This window comes from Cololabis saira, chromosome 20 (assembly GCF_033807715.1).
Source record: "Cololabis saira isolate AMF1-May2022 chromosome 20, fColSai1.1, whole genome shotgun sequence".
NCBI lineage: Eukaryota > Metazoa > Chordata > Actinopteri > Beloniformes > Belonidae > Cololabis > Cololabis saira.
Genome location: NC_084606.1, coordinates 15325836 through 15344142, shown reverse-complemented (window position 1 = coordinate 15344142; position 18307 = coordinate 15325836). Strand labels below are relative to the sequence as shown.

At 39.9% G+C, this 18307-nt stretch overlaps 2 protein-coding genes across 2 annotated transcripts in view; one reads left to right on the top strand and one right to left on the bottom strand.

Moving 5' to 3' along the window:
- Nucleotides 1-270: 270 nt before the first annotated feature.
- On the bottom strand, nt 271-6490 carry myadma (myeloid associated differentiation marker a). The gene is made up of 2 exons (XM_061709748.1): nt 6361-6490; nt 271-1655 (listed from the first exon to the last, which is right to left on the bottom strand). Exon 2 carries the CDS (start codon nt 1518-1520, stop codon nt 669-671), a length of 852 nt encoding a protein of 283 aa, XP_061565732.1. The 5' UTR covers nt 1521-1655; nt 6361-6490; the 3' UTR covers nt 271-668.
- Nucleotides 6491-14597: 8107 nt separating this feature from the next.
- Nucleotides 14598-18307, top strand: part of arhgef11 (Rho guanine nucleotide exchange factor (GEF) 11) — a 43631-nt gene continuing 39921 nt past the window's right edge. The window contains exon 1 of the mRNA XM_061710651.1: nt 14598-15943. Within this exon, the coding sequence (XP_061566635.1) occupies nt 15909-15943 (35 nt within the window). The 5' untranslated portion in view covers nt 14598-15908. The remainder of the gene's footprint in view (nt 15944-18307) is intronic.

The window sequence follows — 18307 nt, the reverse complement described above, 5'->3', positions numbered from 1 at the left end:
ATCAGTCTTGTCTTGCAAAATGTTTGCTCAACTAAAGTCTTTTGTTAGCAGTAGATCTTTTCAGAACACGTTTCATTCAGCATCAAACTAAGATTTGGTTTTTTTAAACATTTTGTCTCTGTTACTAGAAAGGCCCTAACTTCAGTCTAAAATGTCAACCAGTGTGTATTTCCTGAACATGTCGCTCTGTTTCCGCTTGTATTTACAGTAACTCTTTGCTGTTTTGATGACATTTTCTTTTGGCACCAACTAAAGGATCAAAAACTGCAGCAGATTCCATCACTTCTTTTATTCAAAACACATTACTTCAGGCATGTCAAAACTGAAAACTTCACACGAAAGTAACAAAACGTCATTTAAAAAAAGGATTATGAAGACATCTTGTCTATTGGGTTATGATGAAATGAAAGAGCCCATGAACTGCTGCTACCTGCTTGTCCTCCAGTGTGTTGACCTGTTTGTGTTTTTCCTTTTTGTTTCACATGTACACGTTTTCTTCGCCTCCCCGTTCATGTTACAGTCGTGTTTCAAATTTAACACTCATCCTTCCAGGTTTAAATACTGTGGCCATCTGACCATAAACAAACACTTATACAAACTTTGGATCTTGTAAGCATTTTTGTACAAACGCACACACAGAAGGAGATCATTTTAATACTCTTCTCTTTTCAGACACGCACAAACACTAATCTGGCTGTGTAAGCCAGGTCGGCAAGATAAAACAGGAAGTTGAGGGCAGTGAGCACGGCCGCAGCAATCACGTTAGTAGACTCCTTCCCCCTGCCCTGGTAATGTTTGTCAAACTGGAACACGGGCCAAATGATGGTGGCAGTCAAATACATGATAACCGCAAACAGCCCATACGCTGACAGAAACTTGGAGAAGGAGATGGGGAGCCAGCCGGTGCATTCGCCCACGCACAGCACCACCACGGCCATGGACAGGATGAAGCAGATGCAGTACACTGCCATGCACCACTTCAGCGCCGCGTGCTGGTTATAAGACACCGGGTCGCTGATCAGGATGAAGATAACACATGCCGTAAAGGTCTGGCACACTTTTAGTAAGCCTGGAGCTGTAGCCATGTAACCCGTCACCTCTCCTGGCCTGGCTTTGGACAGGCTCACCTCCCACAGGTAGGCCACCGTTGCCAGGCAGGAGAAGACGGTGGAGGCGATCCGGTGGTCGCGCCGCTCGCTTTGGTACTTCTCATTCCTGAGGTAAAAGAGCGGGAAAATGACAGAGGCGGAGAGGCAGAGGAGGGCAGCGTAGCAGGCCACGGTGATGGGGAAGTTGGACCAGGACACAGGGATGCGGGCCTGGAGGCCAAACTGTTCCACCAGCAGAACCAGCAGGGTGCAGGCGAAGCTGAACGCCCAGCAGAAGATGCACCAGTCAGCCATGCTGCCCGAGTCCAGCTGCGCTCCGTGCGCCGCCACGCTGAAGGCAACGCAGGTGAACACCAGCGCAGCCACCCGCACCCACAGCAGCTGGGACGTGGGAAACACAACCAGTGGCATGATGGAACGTTGGACTAGATCTGGAGTTGAACTGGACCCTTGTAGCGCAGTGAGGCTTAAGATGAGTCTAAATCTGAATTTGAGGATCCTTCAGTGGCTGCTTCTCACATACTCCGCTGACATGTGACACGTATCCTGCAGAGAACAAAAAAATGGTTACGATACATTCATTTTAAAAACATTTTTAAGTAAAACGACAACCAATCAGACCTTTGACGTAACACAACCTTAACACTTCCTTTTAGGGTCACCGAAATGTTTGAAAGCCTTTTAAATCCAAATCGGAGGAAAATTATACAGATTCCCAATCTGCACGTCGCCATCCCAACGACACGTCACGATGCAGCCTTCGGTATCACAAAGCTAATGCCGGGCGGTTGACCCCCCCTTCTGAAACCAGCTGCTATCAATGCAGCTGTAAAAGCGAACTGTGATATCTCTCTTTGATATTTTGGCTAAATCACGTGCCAGAAATGTCATCGTTTCATCAAGATGTCAGGAAACTAAGAACTTGTGCTCTACAAAAACGACTGCAGAGTTCAGTCTTAATTTTTAGTATGCATTTGATTTAAAACAAAAATTAAATCATGATGCGTCTAAATTGTACATTATTGTATGCAATGTTGTGAAGCTTTGTCATGAATGACTTGTAACTGAAAAGTACTGAAAATGTGCAGGTTTAGGGCTTGAAAACAGTTTTGCTCGAGACTGGCTCAGTCTGAGAGTTTCTAATTCTGATCTGCAGGATAGTGTGACGTCACAGGCCTAGATAAGAGTAGCATCCAGTTTTACTGTCCTTATCTAAAAAAAAACAACAAAAAAAACACCACTTATACTTATTCCTGGGTTTGCTGTTCTGTTTTTAAACTGAAGAGACCTGATATGATGTGCTTTTTTACTCGATCCAAAGTGAGCACATTATTCTCCTTTAATAACTTTTATGGGCGTAAACAGAAATTGTATCAGGACTAAAGAATGCGTGAGGCTTCCTGCTCACGCTGTAACCTGTGTGTACCGGAAGACGAGGCTTGTCTGCTTCAGCTGGAAGGAGCTGGAAAGCCCCTCCACGTAAATCTAACAGTACATTTGTACGACCTGGATGCTGGGGACCTCTTGTGTCAAAAGCACACAGGTTTTAGGTCAAAATTGGATGAATCTCTTTTATACTTGTTCTGAAAGCATATCAAAGTTACTTTCAGAGTTTAAGCAAAAGCAACTCATATATATTGAACATGTAACATTTATTCACTAAAAGTATGACTAAAAATGACTCAGTTTTTATTACATGCAAAACTCTGGTGGCCTTTATTCAGAGTGCAGACAGGAAGGGGGTGGAGAGAGAGAATGATGACAACAGGCAGCAGCGGGGCGGCAGGCCAGGACTCGAACCTGCGACCGCTGCAGGAGGACTGTAGCCTCAATACATGGGCCGCTTGCCTTAACTATTGTGCCACCCGGCAGCCCAGCACAATGTTTAAAGAAACTAAAAATGAGTAAGTGAGGTGACATTGCCTTTGGTGCATTATTTTTGGAGCTAAAACAATCATAGGTCTACTGTAGACGGTAAAGAGCTACTGTTAGGGACCAAAACAACCTTCATTGGCTCTACTTCTAATAACTGGCCACTTTTTCTTAAATATTTAAGCACAGTTCCAGTTATATAGAGGCAGAGGCAGAGAGTGAATTCTCCTCCTATTGCTTTCATTGACAGCAGATTGGGAGATATTGGTAGTCGACAAGACACAGACGCTAGGCCTGTGTTGAAAAAAATCGATTTTCCGATTCTAAATCGATTCTCATATTAATTCCTAAAAATCGATTTGTATGTCTAAAGGTCGATTTTTTTTTTCATCATTACATTACAACTTTTAGTATTTTTTTGTTTATGCCCAAAAAAGGAATGTTTTGTTGGACACAAGAATAACTACTGCCATGTTTTTGCCTTTAAATATGTTTAAAGGTATGAAAACATTAAAGTTTTACGTTATAATTGCATAAATCGTCTATATTTAATTACTTTATATACTGTCTTGGGGTTACATTTGCATAAAATGCTAAAAACCAAATTCTCAAAAATTAAAAACCAAAATAGACCTAAAATAGAAAAAATTTAAATGGAATGTGGGAAAAAATAAAACTGATTTCATAGGGCCCTATCTCTGTTTGCTGCCCTGGATCTGTTTGATAATTCTGCCCCACACCATGCAGTTATATCAGCATTCTGGGAGGTTATTGGTCCTTACAGCATCATTAGCTGCCCATACTTGCTGTTGAATCTCAATATAATACTAGTATTAATATGTCGCATAACTACACAGTCATATAATTAATGCAACAGCTCAAAAAACAGTTTTAATAACACTAACCCAAATCAATATCGGAATCGAATTGAATCGGATCGAATCAAATCTTGATAATCAATTCTAAATCTTAAGAAACGGAATCCAATCGATTCTTGACATTTGAATCGATCCCCAGCCCTAACAGACGACTGCACAAACATTTATACTGTTTTTGTGTAAATGCAACATTAAAATTAGCTCTGTTTGTATTAAGGGGCCCTTCCCACACTATCACGTAAGTGGACCGACATTTTTGATCCTCCTCATGGGAATTAAAACAGTGATTTATTCCGCTTCAGCTATTTGTCTTATTGTCGGTTTGTTCCCTAACAAGACCTCTTATCATCTAATAATAGATGTGTCATGTGTGGTTGCTATAACTCCACTATGTTCCTAAACAAGCCAGAGCCGTGGCCTGGAGAGCAACTTACCGTAAACAATGTATAAGTGTTTTTTTTTTAAAAGCACTTAAAGCACTGCCTTCACATTTTAAATACACAGTAATAAACACTATAGTCATTTATTTTAATGATAATCGTAAAAAACTAACTGATGATTGATCTGAGGAGAATGAAGGATCTTCATCATCACAAGGAAGCACACACAACACCGTTTGTTTAGATTCTGAACCTAAGGACCAAAACGTCTTGATTTTAAATGGCAAAATGGGCCTTTTTCTTCTTTTTTTTCACCATCTATTTTATATTTTGTAGACTGCAATCTAGCAAAACCACCATGCTGTCATTAGAGAAGAAGATATAAGGCAAAACAAGAAAAAGTCCACGTTTAAGCTCAGGAAGATCATACGGAAGGGCTGAGACGACGAGATTTGCCACCATGCCGGTGTTCTGACTTGCAATCACTTCAAGGTCTCCAAACCTGCAGAACGAATGAATTTCACCAATTTAAACTGGTTGGGTGTTAAGCTGATACAAAAATGTAATTTTGGTGGGTTTAAACAGTTTCACGTTGATATATTAGACAGAAACTGATGCCATAATGACAGATAAAAGCCTTTTCGCTTTCACTCCAGCTGGATTAGGCCCTCATCCATGACTCCGTGGGGTTGTGCACTGCTCCCTGTCATCACTCAATTTATCATCGTTACCTCCAAAAGCGCCCTTCCTGTTTCCTAATGAGACTCACAAAGAGTGAGCTGCTCTGAACAGCTAATGGCACGTCTCCAGGAAGCTCCACTAATAAATGGCCCCACGAGCACTCAGTGGTTCTGTCTTCCTTCAGGGTGGGAGTCCAAACCAGAATCAGACTTGGATCTCCAGATGTCATAGTCATCGTCCATTAAAAGCTGCACCAATATTTAGCATTCACAAGCACTTCACTGGTGTTTTATGAAAGTTCAAAAGTGCAACGGCAACGGTCATGTTTAAAAATCCAGATGTGATGCTGATAAAGGTCCCTGCAGCTCTGCTGCTGCAAGGCAGTGTGGTTCTGTGGTGAGAGTGGCCTCTTTCCTGTCGGTTTTGGTGTTCTGGTTTGTTTTGATAAGATATTGGGTATTATACACAGATCTATTGATTAACAGATGAGACTAGGGTTGGCAACTCCCTGAAGGATAAATAAGGGACACCTCATCAACCCGATTGCCTTCACCTTTCCAGGCGTGGTGAATTTTTTTAGCCCCTTTTTTGTGAGTGAAATGATTTTTTAACTATTTGACTCGAACCTGAATTGAATTAGATGCATATTTTTTGAATACCATGAACACATGGAAAACAAATTATTATCCAGCAATTCACTTTAATACAAAATAACAAAATGAACTGAAAAAAAAGTATCTTTCTTAAACAGAAACCTGTCCTGCTTAACTTAAAATCGTATAAATGTATAACAATAGAAAGAAAGCAGAACATTTCTGTAATTCTGTAATAGTGCACATTTTTAGTGCAATAACAAAAGTGCAAACAGAAAGTCTGTAGAAAACTTAAATAGTAAACATATTGTGCCTCAAACGCCATGACTGTAGGCTACAGTTAGTAAAACAGGAAAAAATAACTCATGAACTCAACAGCTCAATGTCATTTTCCATTGGCATTTTAGGACTATTTTTTCTACTCTCACAGTAACAAAGTGCGTCCTTTTTCAGCTCTAAACGGGACGCAGACTTTAGTTTATAAATACGGGACGATTCCGTTTTTCCAGGGACAGTTAGAAACCCTAGGTGAGGCTGATTTTTAAATGTTATGTTTGATAAGTTGCCAAAAAAGTGGCTAAAATGAAGACTTCTTCAAATATGAACCCTGTAAGCGCTTCCTACTAGTCGCATCCCCTTTTTGATACCAGTTCTCACATATTGTGCAAAAGCAGAAACGTGTTGCACTGCAACTAAAGTGAGCGATTACACGGGGGGTTTTTTTGCTCCGAAGAGCGGCTTCCCCGCCCATGTGGGACGCTCTGATCCAAAAAAACGAGCCCATCATTAAACCCACAGTGGCATTATAACAATAAAAAAGTGAGATAGTTTAGAAGTGTTTTCTTACCAATTTCTTGGTTCGTGGTTATTGGTCATGTCCCGTTTGATGCCTCGGTGCGTCCAGGAAGGCGCGTCTGCTCGTCTCTTCTGTGTAAGGGAAGCGGAATGCGCCCCACGCCCCGCACTGGCCATATTTGGTAAGCGAGCTGAAACACTCCACGCTCTCAGTGCGGTCATGGCAGGTCCTCCTCCCAAGTGGTCATACCTCAGTATAATAACGGAAAGAGAGGGAGGAAAAAAGACAAAAATGCAGCTGAGATCTTTTTTCTCATGATCTCATTCTTTTTCTTTTTTTTTTTTTTTTAACATGTCTTTATTAACACCCAGAAAATCTAGAACCAAATCAAGAAAGTATGCACTCCCGGACTTGTCGATACACTCCCCAATCTGGCAAAATCATGCTTTTCCACCCTCCATGACTGATCTCACATTTAAAGAATGGAGCCAAATGGACATGACTACTATAACCGATCTCTACATAAGCTCTTCCCATCTTTTGAACAACTACAATCAAAATTTTCACTACCCAGAACTCATTTTTACAGATATTTGAGGGATTATATGAAACAAAAATGCAGCTAAGATCTTTTTTCTCATGATCTCATTCTTTTTTTTTAACATGTCTTTATTAACACCCAGAAAATCTAGAACCAAATCAAGAAAGTATGAACTCCCGGACTTGTCGATACACTCCCCAATCTGGCAAAGTCATGCTTTTCCACCCTCCATGATGACTGATCTCACATTTAAAGAATGGAGCCAAATGGGCATGACTACTATAACAGATCTCTACATAAGCTCTTCCCATCTTTTGAACAACTACAATCAAAATTTTCACTACCCAGAACTCATTTTTACAGATATTTACTATTCAGGGATTATATGAAACAAAATATTCCATCATTTGAAACATTACCGGAGGATCACCCTCTGCTTAAATCCTTGTTGAGCTCTCCGGAGTCAAAACACTTGGTTTCAGATTTTGTTGGTATTTTCTGTGGAGAATTAGACAAATAATGACTATATAAAACAGCCTTGGGAAGAGGAATTAAATATCCAAGTTAATAATGACACCTGGAAAAAAGCCTTGGAGGGTATAAAGTCTTGTTCAGTTAATGCTAGGATTCAATTAGTCTGATATTTTTCTATGGTACTCAACTGTCTTTAATGTGAACTTATCTCCGGACCCAGAGACTGCTTTGTTCGGCTGTTCTAACACATTGGAGGAACTGGACACTCGTGTACGCATTGCCCTAGTGAATGGTATGATGATCCTCAAAAGGTACATCTGAATCTGTGGAAATCTGACTATGTTCCTAGCTTTAAAACTTGGCTCAGTGAATTGACAAGTATTTTACATACGGAAAAACTGAGATATGATTTGTCTGGGAACCTTCAAAAGTTCCTCAAGATATGGAACCCAGTTCTGTTACACCTTAGGATGTGATGGACGCTTGCTGCTCAGAGTAACATCTTTCTGTCCTGGCAAATGTATGGTTAGAACTACTGTAAAGCAGTGGAATCTAAACATCTAAGCAGCCCACTTGTTGTTTTCCCCTTGTCTTGGTTTTTGTTTTTATATTAGTTCTTTTATTTTATTATTTTTCTGTTGCTGTATGAATTTCTTGTCTCATGGGTGGGGGGAGGGAAGAGGGAGGGTGGGTGGGATTAGTATATTGTCTTGTCTTACTGATTTTGTACTTATAGGTTACTTACTGTACCTGTATGTATAAAAAAGTACTATAAATAAAATATATTAAAAAAAACATGTCTTTATTATATTTTCCACATAATGCACAACAATACAGAAACCCCATTTGGCAGCACAATGCAAAAACACACAACCAAAAACAAGACAAGGGCAAGGACATTAAAAAGAAAAGAAACACATTAACAAAATGAAAACAAGCTCATAACAGAAATCGTAATAACAACATAAATAGTAAAAATAAATTGATAAAATAAAAATAAGAGGTATAAATAAAATTTAATTGTTTTTATAAAGTATAAATTATCTCCACAACGCCTCTCCAGGTCACCTCACCATATATTCATGCTTACAAGGCCTCATCAATATCAGCATTTAAAAAAAAAAGCTAAGAACTTTCCCCATATATCATCAAATTCAAAAGGCTTTTTCTTGACACAGTAGGTGAGTTTTTCTAGAGCCGGACATGACGTTAGATGTCTCAGCCAGAGGCCTAAGGTTGGACCCTTAACACTTTTCCAGCAAAAGGCTATTGATCGTCTAGCTTGTAGTATGCATAGGTCAACCATTTTTTTTCCCCTTATTGGACAAAGCGCAATCGTCCGGGTAGGAACTCAAAACACACAATTTAGGGCTTAGAGGAAACGGGACGGAAATAATCTGTGAGATACATCATGCATCACCATCCTCCAAAACGTTTTTCATCATCTCATTCTTATTTTGGCTGTGCTTAGGTGCTTTAGGGGCTTTGTAATGTACTTTTTAACAGGTTTCTTTTATTGGATCGAGTTTCACCACAGCTGCTTGCCTCGCTGGAATGTCATCACAATAATAACAGACTGCTTCTGCGTCAGAGTCCTTGACATTTCATCATATCATAGCAGTTTCAAAAGTTAGACCCAGAAGGAGCTCCAGGGATTGAATATAATCGTTGTTCCTTGTATAATCTATTAAATGGAATTGAAACTATTGCACTTAGAAGTTTGACCTTTGAAAAGTGCATTTGGACTAGGCCTAAGCAGGTAGAACAAATAAAAAAATAAAATGTGATCTTACAAAAGGAGACAAAATGCAGCCATTATTGAGGACGATTAAGGCCTGTAATATGAGAGACAGAATAGGGGGAAAGAATCCAGGAAATCGCACTGTAGGATTTTTACTGAATTAATTGGTAAATTCCTCGGTAAAATAAGTATTTGGTCACAAACACAAACAAGCAAGATTTCTGGCTTTCACAGACCTGTAACTTCTTCTTTAAGAGGCTCCTCTGTCCTCCACTCGTTACCTGTATTAATGGCACCTGTTTTAACTGGTTATCAGTATAAAAGACACCTGTCCACAACCTCAAACAGTCACACTCCAAATGCCACTATGGCCAAGACCAAAGAGCTGTCAAAGGACGTGAGAAACAACATTGTAGACCTGCACCAGGCTGGGAAGACTGAATCTGCAATAGGTAAGCAGCTTGGTGTGAAGAAATCAACTGTGGGAGCAATTATTATTAAATGGAAGACATACAATACTGATAATCTCCCTCCATCTGGGGCTCCACAAGATCTCACCCCGTGGGGTAAAAATGATCACAAGAACGGGGGGTAAAGATCCCAGAACCACACGGGGGACCTAGTGATTGATCTTCAGAGAGCTGGGACCAAAGTAACAAAGGTAACATCAGTAACACACTACGCCGCCAGGCAGGGGTGTAGCACCAAATTCTGGGCCCTGTACACTCTCAATGTCAGTGGGCCCCTATCCATGCCCGCGAGGCGCGTGAGAGAAAAAAAAAGGGGGGGGGGGGGGGGGGCGTATTTATACAATCTACTACAATCAACTACAATCAGATCAGATTATATTGATGAGTGGTTCTGAATTGATGCATTTGGCCTACTTGTGCTCAAATACCTAAAACATTAGGGTACATCTGGCTGCAATAAGTTGCAGAGGCAAAAATGTTTTAAGCCATTTTTCAGCCAGATTGAGAAGAATAGCTAATTGTTTTTCTATGTTCTCACCACCCAGACCTATCTCTTTCTCTCTCTATTTATCTATCTGTGGCAAAAATCAGAATCACAATCATTTTTGATTGATAGTGAGATCACAGTTATTTAACATGATTATTCATTGGCTTTGGTAATATCATGAATTTATTGAACATTGACAATAGCTTTTAAGCACAGCACTGCACGGCAATGCTAAGGCTTTTTACCAGACAAAAATAATAAATTGCGTTATTGCTCAATTAATATATTACTAGTGTGCACTTGAGCCTACAGTGATATTGGTATGTTATTTACAAGTTGATATATGCAGCAGCAATATTGCTAGATGGATCATTCATTAAATCTCAGCACGGAGTTTCATTTTATTTTCTGTAATGCAAAAATGTCATACATTCTGGATTCATCACAAATCAACTGAAATATTGCAAGCCTTTTATTATTTTAATATTGCTGATCATGGCTTACAGCTTAAGAAAACTCAAATATCCTATCTCAAAAAATTAGAATATTCTGGGAATCTTAATCTTAAACTGTACGCCATAATCAGCAATATTAAAATAATAAAAGGCTTGCAATATTTCAGTTGATTTGTAATGAATCCAGAATGTATGACATTTTTGTTTTTTTAAATTGCATTACAGAAAATAAAGGACTTTATCACAATATTAAAATTTTCTGAGACAGTCTTGTAAACTTGCTGGCGTGGTTGTGTTTGAACCACTTCTGAATATCCATCGTTACTTTGTGTTAATGGAGCAGCAGAGCAGCGTCTTGCAGATCAGTGACGTCCGGCTGATTTATGGTTCCGCGTTGCACCAACGCAGATCTTACGGCGTAGGATACGCGGCGACGCGAACGTACGTTGCGTGTCACCGCCGTCGATTTAACGCGGAACCATAAATGAGCCTTAACGCGCACGCATTTCTCAGTTTTCTTTTCGTCTTTATAACTGAGCATGCAAACACATAAACTGAGGGTGCAAAGCTTATGCACCCTCGTAGAACCGGGCCTGTATAAGCAGCAGGTGTCTGGAGTGGACTATGTTAACTTTAATTGGACTTTGCATGACAAGCTAACTTGGTTCACCTTTGGGAAAGAAAGCAGTCAGCAGCTCCTTCCCCTCGTTCTGCCATCTTTCTTTTTGTTTCCTCTATTTCTTTTTCTGATAGCCCGATTTATGTTTTTTGGGCAGCATGATGTCCTGCACACAGGTCTCTGATCTGGGCGCACTGTCTGACCCATACCTGTTGCCGGTCGCTGTTGGGCGGACTAAACCATTTTGCATAGGGGGGGCCCAGAATGTCTAATATGTTGGGAGAACTGTGACATTAAGTTCATTCTCTCATTTGATGTTATCAATATATTTGAAATAAATTATGACACCAATTAATTGGAGGGCCCAATTCATTCGAAATAAAAACATCACAAAAAAAAAAAAAAAAAATCCGGATTTTCATGGGCCCCTCTCTCTACTCGGGCCCTGGGTAGTCAGGTCCACTTTTCCCCCCACTACCACGCCCATGCCGCCAGGGACTCAGATCCTGCAGTGCCAGACGTGTCCCCCTGCTTAAAAGGGACCTATTATGAAAAACACGTTTTCTCTTGCTTTAACATATATAAAGTGGTCTCCCCTCAGCCTGCCAACTCAGAGAAGGAGGAAAGCAACCAAATTCTGCAGTGTCTGTACAGCCGCCCGGATGAGCCATCCAGTGTGATGTGGCTTCTACGAGCCGTTCAGATTCTGCTCCTGTCGTGACGTCACGACGCAAGCGATGCGTGAAACCACACCCACAACTAACTCCGCCGGCCGGAGCTTCCGCCATTTTTTCGTAGCGGTGTATCGCGTCATTCGCGTCAGGCAGCCAATCAGCACAGAGCCTCATTATCATAGCCGCCCGCCCACTCAGAATCCCGCATAGATAATGTGGTTAGAGACTGGGAAGATAAAGACATGGCTCAGAGGCTGAATTTCTAATTTATTTAGCAAAAACAATCAAAAGCTTGGTTTTAAGACATTCGAGGCCTATTTAAAATAGGCATTAGATGCCATAATAGGTCCCCTTTAAGCCAGTTCATGTCCAGGCCCGTCTGAAGTTTGTTAGAGAACATCTGGATGATGCAGAAGAGGATTGGGAGAATGTTATATGGTCAGATGAAACCAAAATAGAACTTTTTGGTAGAAACACAACTTGTCGTGTTTGGAGGAGAAAGAAAGCTGAGTTGCATCCAAAGAACACCATACCTACTGTCAAGCATGGGGGTGGAAACATCATGCTTTGGGGATGTTTTTCTGCAAAGGGACCAGGACAACTGATCCGTGTAAGGGAAAGAATGTTTGGGACCATGTATCATGAGATTTTGATTGAAACCTCCTTCTATCAGCAAGGGCATTGAAGATGAAACGTGGCTGGGTCTTTCAGCATGACAAAGATCCCAAACACATCGCCCGGGCAACGAAGGAGTGGCTTTATAAGAAACATTTCAAGGTCCTAGAGTGGCCTAGCCAGTCTCCAGATCTCAACCCCATAGAAAATCTTTGGAGGGAGTTGAAAGTCGGTGTTGCCCAGCGAAAGCCCCAAAACATCACTGCTCTAGAGGAGATCTGCATGGAGGAATGGGCCAAAATACCAGCAACAGTGTGTGAAAACCTGGTGAAGACTTACTGAAAACGTTTGACCTCTGTCGTTGTCAACAAAGGGTATATAACAGAGTACTGAGATTAACTTTTATTATTGAACAAATACTTATTTATGTATTGAAAATTACAGGCATCTCTTATCTTTTTAAGTAGGAGAACTTGCAGAACTGCTGTCTGACTAAATACTTTTTTGCCCCACGGTGTGTGTGTGTATATATATATATATATATATATATATATATATATATATATATTATATATATCATGTGTGTGTGCCCGTTCGCGCACTTGTGTAGATGTACGTATTTATTTGTAGTTTTTTAGTTTGCAGTATTCAAATCCATCCAGATGACCACCCATTATTGAGGATGATTAATTTTATATATATATATATATATATATATATATATATATATATATATATATATATATTAGGGGTAACGGGTAACTCACGGGTAACTCACGATTCAATACTGTTGCAATATGTGGCCCACGATGATGATAATATCACGATACACGATATCTACGATATTTGATATATTGTAAGAAATTTCATCGATATATCACGATATATGTGACTGAAAAAGAAAAAATACCCATAAAAAGGAAAACGTCTGTAGTTATGCATTTATTCAAGGCCAAAATTTCATACAATGTACAAAGAAAGTGCATTTGTATAGAGCCTCACTGCCTCCTAGGCTTGTAAATGTAAACACTGTACAGCTGGACGAATTAAAATGCATGAACATTAATAACATGTTTTATATAAACCAGGACAGTGCACTCTTTTGTTTCTAATACTGAAAAGTCAGTAAGAAACTTAATTTTGAATAGTGCCTCAGTGCCTCCTAGTCTTGTAAATGTAAACACTGTACAGCTGGACAAATTGAAGTGCATGAACAATAGTGCGGTGCCAGTTATAATACCAGTAGTAGTACCAGTTGTAGTACCAGTTGTAGTACCAGTTGTAGTACCAGTACCATATATATATATATAGACACAGGTGATCATATATATATATATATATATATATATATATATACACATATAAATATATATATATAAATACAGTAATCGAGTTGTAAAAAAAAATCAGGGGGGATGGTGGATTTTATCATATGGGGACAGATAATTTGTGCTGATTACAAATAATATAATATACTACATAATAGCTCTGATCAAAACACCTGCAGAAACACTGCAGGAATTACATAGCAGCAGTTAAATCTAGCCTTCTATAAGCTTTAAATATGCACTGGGCTTACATCAAATACATCAAAACACAAAAATAAGTTTTCTGAACTTATCAATCTGCCTCTTTCCTTCACATGGTAAGTAAAATGGATCACTGCTAAAACTCAAAATCTTAACAAGAATATTTGTCTTATTTCTAGTTAAAATGTCTAATTTTAGTAAAGAAATCTCATTACACTTAAAAGAAGACTAATCACTGGAAAAAACAACAATTTTCACCTGTTTCAAGTAGATTTTCACTTGAAATAAGTAGAAAAATCTGCCAGTGGAACAAGATTTTTTTGCTTGTAATAAGAAGATAAATCTTGTCCCACTGGCAGATTTTCCTACTTATTTCAAGTGAAAATTTTCTTGAAACAAGTGAAAATTGTCAAATAAGTTATTTTTCTGGTGATGACTCTAAATGTTGAAATAGCAGTAAAACCACATTCATTGATGAAATGACATAAGGGATGGAAAGGGGGGATGGCAGTTTTACAGGGGGATGATTTCATGATGTCATCCCCCCTCAACTCGAGTACTGTGTGTGTGTATATATATATATATATATATATATATATATATATATATATATATATATGCTGACAGTTATCTGCAGTACTGTAATCCCTCCAGAGGGGGTCGCTGTTGAGGCGTGGTGTGTGAATACATGGTGGTGGATCAGCAGGCAGGTCAGCAGGCTAAACACAGCAGGTACCTTTATTTTGAGAACTGGGACTTCACATGCAATAATTGGATGCGACGAGGATCGTAATTAAGTTTGGATTCATCTGGTTTACCAAGAGAGAGAGAGACGCGGATCCTGGTCAACATATGTGTTTGGAAAAATAAGACTTTCTGCAAGGTGGAGCTCTGCAGGAATGTCTTCCAGCTAGCTCGCTAACATGCACTTTTGTGTGTGAATTTGCACAGAAACTGGACTCCTGGAGACACAGAACTGGAATTTACATAGACTCCGATAGTTTCTAATATTTTAATACCCACTCGTTTCCACTGAGTGAAAGCCATGGCGCGCTTTCGTCTCGCAGACACAGCCAGTTAGCGAGTTAGCTCGTGAGCTCGCCGGCGGAGCCGCCAAGAGCCGCCAGCCGGGGACGGAGCCCGAGAGTCGGCCTGCGCGCTGACGCGATGCCGCTGGTCGACTGCGGCCTACCCCTAGTGCTCACCTCAGCGAGCTAACCCCGGTTGGATGTAGCGGGCCGCCTCACATTGTTTTAATTAGATAAATCACATGAGCACTTTTAAGTAAAAATTATTTGAGCATAGTCAGTGCAATTGGGATAGTAAAAACTAGCAAAATCAGCTCGCAGTGGGTCATCTAGGTTGGCATCTCTGCCCAAAGCTGCCCATGTAAGGAGGGTTTGGTGGCAATTTAACACTAAATATTCAAGTTAATCCTGCGCTTTTATATTTAATCTAAGCTTTAAGCGTTTAGGCAGTTTCTTTTATGGTATGGTTTGGCAATTTGGATTTAAACTGGCAATAATAGGCATGGGTGTTGTTGACCTGCAGCACAGTCAGATACAGTATTCATTCATTCATTCATGATTGATGACCCCTGAGGACGCACACCGTCTTCTATCCACTTTGTCCACAGCAAAACCAGTACATCACAAGCCACTAGCAGTTCCTACTATGTCTGTATATATATTTTAAACCACTAACAGGCTTACACTGCAAAATTTGAGTGTTTTAGTTTTAGCAGCACTTTCTTGAAGAATCCCACTGACTGAACCGTACTGGAACTGCCGGTGTGTGGAGGGGAATATGTGGGACACGCCGTCTGATCTGAGCCAGTGTCCAAGTATCTTGAAGATCTGATCAAAGCTCAACAGAGAGCCCCATTGTGAGGACTGTACACCGGAGAGGAAAGAGATGGTGACGATGATAAAAGCGTCCCAGCAACAGTGTTGATCCCGCACCAGGAAGTAGAGGAGTGCCACAGGGCTGCAGACATGAGTCTCCGCCAACCTACTTCCACACTGGACAGGTACCAGCATCTCATCCCCTATACCCACACATAACCAGACAGTTTTTCCAGACAGATGTGGAGATAAATCTCCACATCTTGTATAACAATATTGTGATCCCAGATCAGTAAAGCGTGTAGATTTTGTGGGTTGTGGGAAGAACAAGTCAGACGGGTCGTCTTTATGGATATTAAAGCTGCTTTTTGGGAATGGGAGAGGGCGCAACACTGTAATAATAATGTTGTATTTTTCATATCAAGCCACATGAAACAGTTTTTTTTTCAGTTCATGTGCACATGATCAGATATCACATTTTTCCTCATATTCTGTGTCTCGCATTACTGCTGTTGTAGTTGATTGTTTGTAACTGTCGTCCATCACCACATTGACCTCGTAGCCCTGCCATGTGTTTGTGTGACCACTTGTGTAATGCACCTTTGTTATTATCGTGTGTTTTTCCTGTCTCTCCTGCTGTCAACCGTTTTCCCCTGTGCACGTGTCCACCTCTTCCCACTGCTCTGTCTGTGTGTGTCATGTGACAGCAGGGCAGCCAATAAGAAAAACGCCCATCTGTTCAGGTAGGACAGTTGCCCCATGGTTGCTGGTGTCGGGGTGTGGGGGTTAGTGACGCCTACAGATTGTACAGCTGTGGAAACAATTCCTCAGTGGCTGCTCTTGATATTTCACACCGCTGTGGAGGAGTTACACGATAAACACACAAGACAATATTTAGGACTCAAGCATAACTCACAGGGACATATCGATGCAAATCAATCATTATGAATGATAATCCAGATATATATTTTTTTATTAATTAGAAAATTACAAACTAAAATGTTGCATGAAGAAAAAGAAAATCATCAAATTGTCTAAAAACAAAGTATCAAATTGATATTTCTGCATAATGAATTATTCTTTTATTACCAAAGGGTTTTTAAATGGTACAGTTAAGATTTAAAATACTCTCTGGCCAAATAAATGAGGCGCTTTCTTGGATTTAACTAGGCAAATTGGAATAGTTGTGTGTTGATTAATGTGTTTACATTGTGTTTACATTTACATTACAAGTTATTGAACTTGTACTGATCGAGTAAGGAGCTTATTTAAACGACAGTAACTGAGGACACGTTCTGTTGTCATGGAAAAGATGTTTCTTCGACTCAGAAAGGTCAGATTATTGGTGCGCATCAAGCAAACAAGAATAGGGTTAATAATGTCCTCCAAATGATTAGAATCTGCAGGTATAGTTTGTTTTTAATGACATCATTTAAATTTCTATTTAAAAAAAAGAGTAAAGTCCGCATTCAGCGATGTTAAGTATTTGGATTAAGGACATTTTCATATGTACAACATGAAGAGAAAGAAAACGAATTATCAGTGATAGGGGGAAAAAAAGGGCTTCAGCTTTATAAGAAGAATTAAAATGGGAAGGGGGCGTAATGTGCTATGATGAGTCCGGGTTTGCTTCAACTTGAGTGACGTGAGTCCACCGTGCAGAGCTGTGGTGGCAGCATCATGGTCAGGTTCCTTCAGCTGGGTGCAGGTGCAGCAGTCATGTGCCTGAAATATTGAAGTCAGCCCTCCATCAAAACGCCTTTAGATTTGACATTACATAACAACTATTGTTATTAATGGCATCTTCCTTCAAAGCTAAAGGTGCTCCAACAAAATATTCTTTTTTTTAGCTAGCATATGAATGCACTATGTTTGTTTTGCTTTTAATTTTAATCTCTCATAAATCTGAGGGGGGAACAAAAATCATAATTTTATTTCCTTCATCGGTCGTTACAAGGTGCCCAGTCTTTAACCGAATAAAACCCCTCATGTCCAGTTGAACCAGTGCTCTCCATTTGCACGTTGACGAGGCGTTAACAGTTTTAATTTTTTAACAGTAATAATTCTCTTCGAGGAAGCACACTGGATGTGAATTTACAGAGAAAAAAGATGAAAGAATTGACAGTTTTTGACACACTTTTTAGTATCTGTGATTAAGGGTCTTTCTTTCTAAATTTATTCAAAAAAACAAAAGAAATGTAACTGTTAATATTAGTTTTACACAATATATGTTTTTTTTCTGGGTTTGGTAACTAGGATCAATGTTTAAAGTCTGGTTCATCTTAGAAGGGACATTGGTTCTCATTTGTAGAAATGTAGACTCATCTGACAAATGCTTTTTAGAATAAAAGTCTGACAGCTGCGCTGCTGAGTGGGTACAGCTGTACGGGTGGCGCCTTCTTTGTTTTGGTCAGACTTCCGAAGTGTTTGTTCATCTGTAGACACGATGCAGTCTCATCAGGGCATCTGTCCGCCCTGTAGCTTATCTTTAATGATGGTGATTCGGTTTCTAGTAAATCTGCAAATGTAATTTTCCTTTTTACTGACCA

Excerpts from the sequence above, each read along its gene's own strand:
- myadma (XM_061709748.1), bottom strand. The coding sequence starts at position 1,520 with ATGCCACTGGTTGTGTTTCCCACGTCCCAGCTGCTGTGGGTGCGGGTG.